Genomic DNA, 2142 nt, shown 5'->3' on the forward strand with positions numbered 1-2142 from the left:
TATGTCTCAAATTCAATTAGGGAGTATAATAACCAGCATTTAATTTAAACAGTGATGTACAGCTTATTTTTTAGCTTCCACTTTTAATTATTAAGCAGTAATCAACAGTAGTCAAACTTATAGCAACAATTTTCTAGTATATCTTTAAAATAATGCAGTCAAACAACAATTGCTTTTTACTAATGAATTGAAAACATGCCCAATTTTGTATACCACTTAGTACTAGTAATAAGATTCTTCTAATCACAATTGATAATAGAATAACTCCTACAAATAATCAACCACAACTTAACTCGGGAATTTCAAAGCTCATGCACATTATTTTCCCTTTGTTAATTTCAATTAGATATATACCATGAATCTAGTCTACATCTCAAATATAGAACCATATCACAAATTTTTCCATACAACAAAACCATCTCAAAACAATTTCATTATTAGAAACAACTGACATTATAAAAACGACTTACTGAACTCGCACCAGTTAACCAGCCTACAAATTGCAACTTAATTATAGCCACCCGACTCAACTTAATTAATTCATTTTTATTTGATCATGTAACACTAATTGGTCCTGATGACATAAGAGTAGCACATAATCAACACAAATTCAATAACTTTTCCCTAAGAAGGCAATAACATTGACCATAAGATTATTCTACTAGTAGTAACCCTAGAAAACCTAACCAACCAACCAACACAATTCAACATCATCATATATAATTCATAACATACTTCATTCTACTACTACAACAACAACACCACCACCATCAACTATAAATACATACACAAATACTTCATAACTCATAATTAATAATAATACGCAAATAACATACGTCCTTACATAATTATTAACCAGCACCTGGTGGTGGCAATGGCAGTGACGACGGCATCATCATCGACATCGATTCATTATTATACTGTGGGACCCGCTTACGCTTCTTCTTCTCATAGCTGATACCCCTTGCCTTAGATTGTGAGTCCCTAACTTCCCTCAAGTAGAGCCGTACAGCACGGGCCCCAAACGGGTTCATTTCGGGCTTACCCCCGTTTTCTTCGTAAGCAGCTCTGAGCCGTCCGATCAAAGCGTCAAGCGATCCCCACGCTTGACGGAGCGGGCACGGGCAGGGGGCAGGTGGGTTAGGGTGACCGTAAAACGGACACATATGGTTGTGAACCTTTGTCTTTCCGAACTGATCTAAGTATCGTAGAAACTCCAGCACGTGGGCCCCGCTACACCGGTTGAGTGCGAGGGGTGGACGGTGGTTCTTGAGGTATTGGCCGAAGGTGGTCCAGTCTCGCCGTTTTTGGTTCTCGTATCGGCTACTGCTTGGTGGTGGTGGAGTGGTAGGGATACTTAATGATTTAGAGATCGAGGAAGATGAACAAGTGTTGATAGTAGGATTAGTAGTAGTATCAGTAGTAGTAGTAGAGGAAGATGATGAAAGGAAGAATGATGCTGTTGAGTTATTATTGTTGTTGTTGTTTGGTGTGTGATGAGAGATTTGATGATTATCCATGTTAATTTAATAGTGTTGTTGTTGTTGGTGTTGGTTTTTGAGTTGCTTGCTTTTTAGGGTTGTTGGTGTTTTTTTTTAGGAGAAAAAGAGAGGTGTATGTGTTATTTTGTTAAGGATGGATTTTTGGGAAGGGGAGTGTGGGGTGTATAAATAATTGAGGGAGGGAAGGATAGAATGGGATGTATCATGTATGTAAGTATGTGTGGTTGATTTCAAGAAGAAATGCAACAAGTACAAGTAAAGAGAATTGGAGTTACTTGAATGAGCAAGTGAAAATTGGTATAGTGAAAGGTTTGTCTCTTTGTGTTTGTGGGTTTAATTTGAATGAGGTTTTTACATTGGAGGAGGGTTTCAAGGGTTTCTTACTTTCTTCTCTAAGTTTGGGACAAGTTGAAGTTGATGGTTTTACCAATTTACTCTTATTCTCATGGGGAAGGAGGAGGGGAAATCTAAGTAGAAAGGTTACCTCGATGTGCATTTATTTTTGTAAAAAATCACACGTTATGTCTTGTAAAGGGTGAAATATGTCTGGTAGACTTACCTTTGAGGCGGTTTTCTCTTAAGAACATATCCCATGGATGAACATATATATGATGCTTCTTTATTCTAACTTCTAAGGGCT

At 37.4% G+C, this 2142-nt stretch overlaps 1 protein-coding gene across 1 annotated transcript; it reads right to left on the reverse strand.

The window, feature by feature from the left end:
* Nucleotides 1-702: 702 nt before the first annotated feature.
* Nucleotides 703-1571, reverse strand: LOC145598356 (protein LIGHT-DEPENDENT SHORT HYPOCOTYLS 4-like). The gene has a single exon (XM_081654700.1). The coding sequence runs from the start codon at nucleotides 1518-1520 to the stop codon at nucleotides 852-854; it is 669 nt and encodes a 222-aa protein (XP_081510826.1). The 5' UTR covers nucleotides 1521-1571; the 3' UTR covers nucleotides 703-851.
* Nucleotides 1572-2142: the final 571 nt, after the last annotated feature.

This window comes from Chenopodium album, chromosome 20 (assembly GCF_948465745.1).
Source record: "Chenopodium album chromosome 20, dcCheAlbu1.1, whole genome shotgun sequence".
NCBI lineage: Eukaryota > Viridiplantae > Streptophyta > Magnoliopsida > Caryophyllales > Amaranthaceae > Chenopodium > Chenopodium album.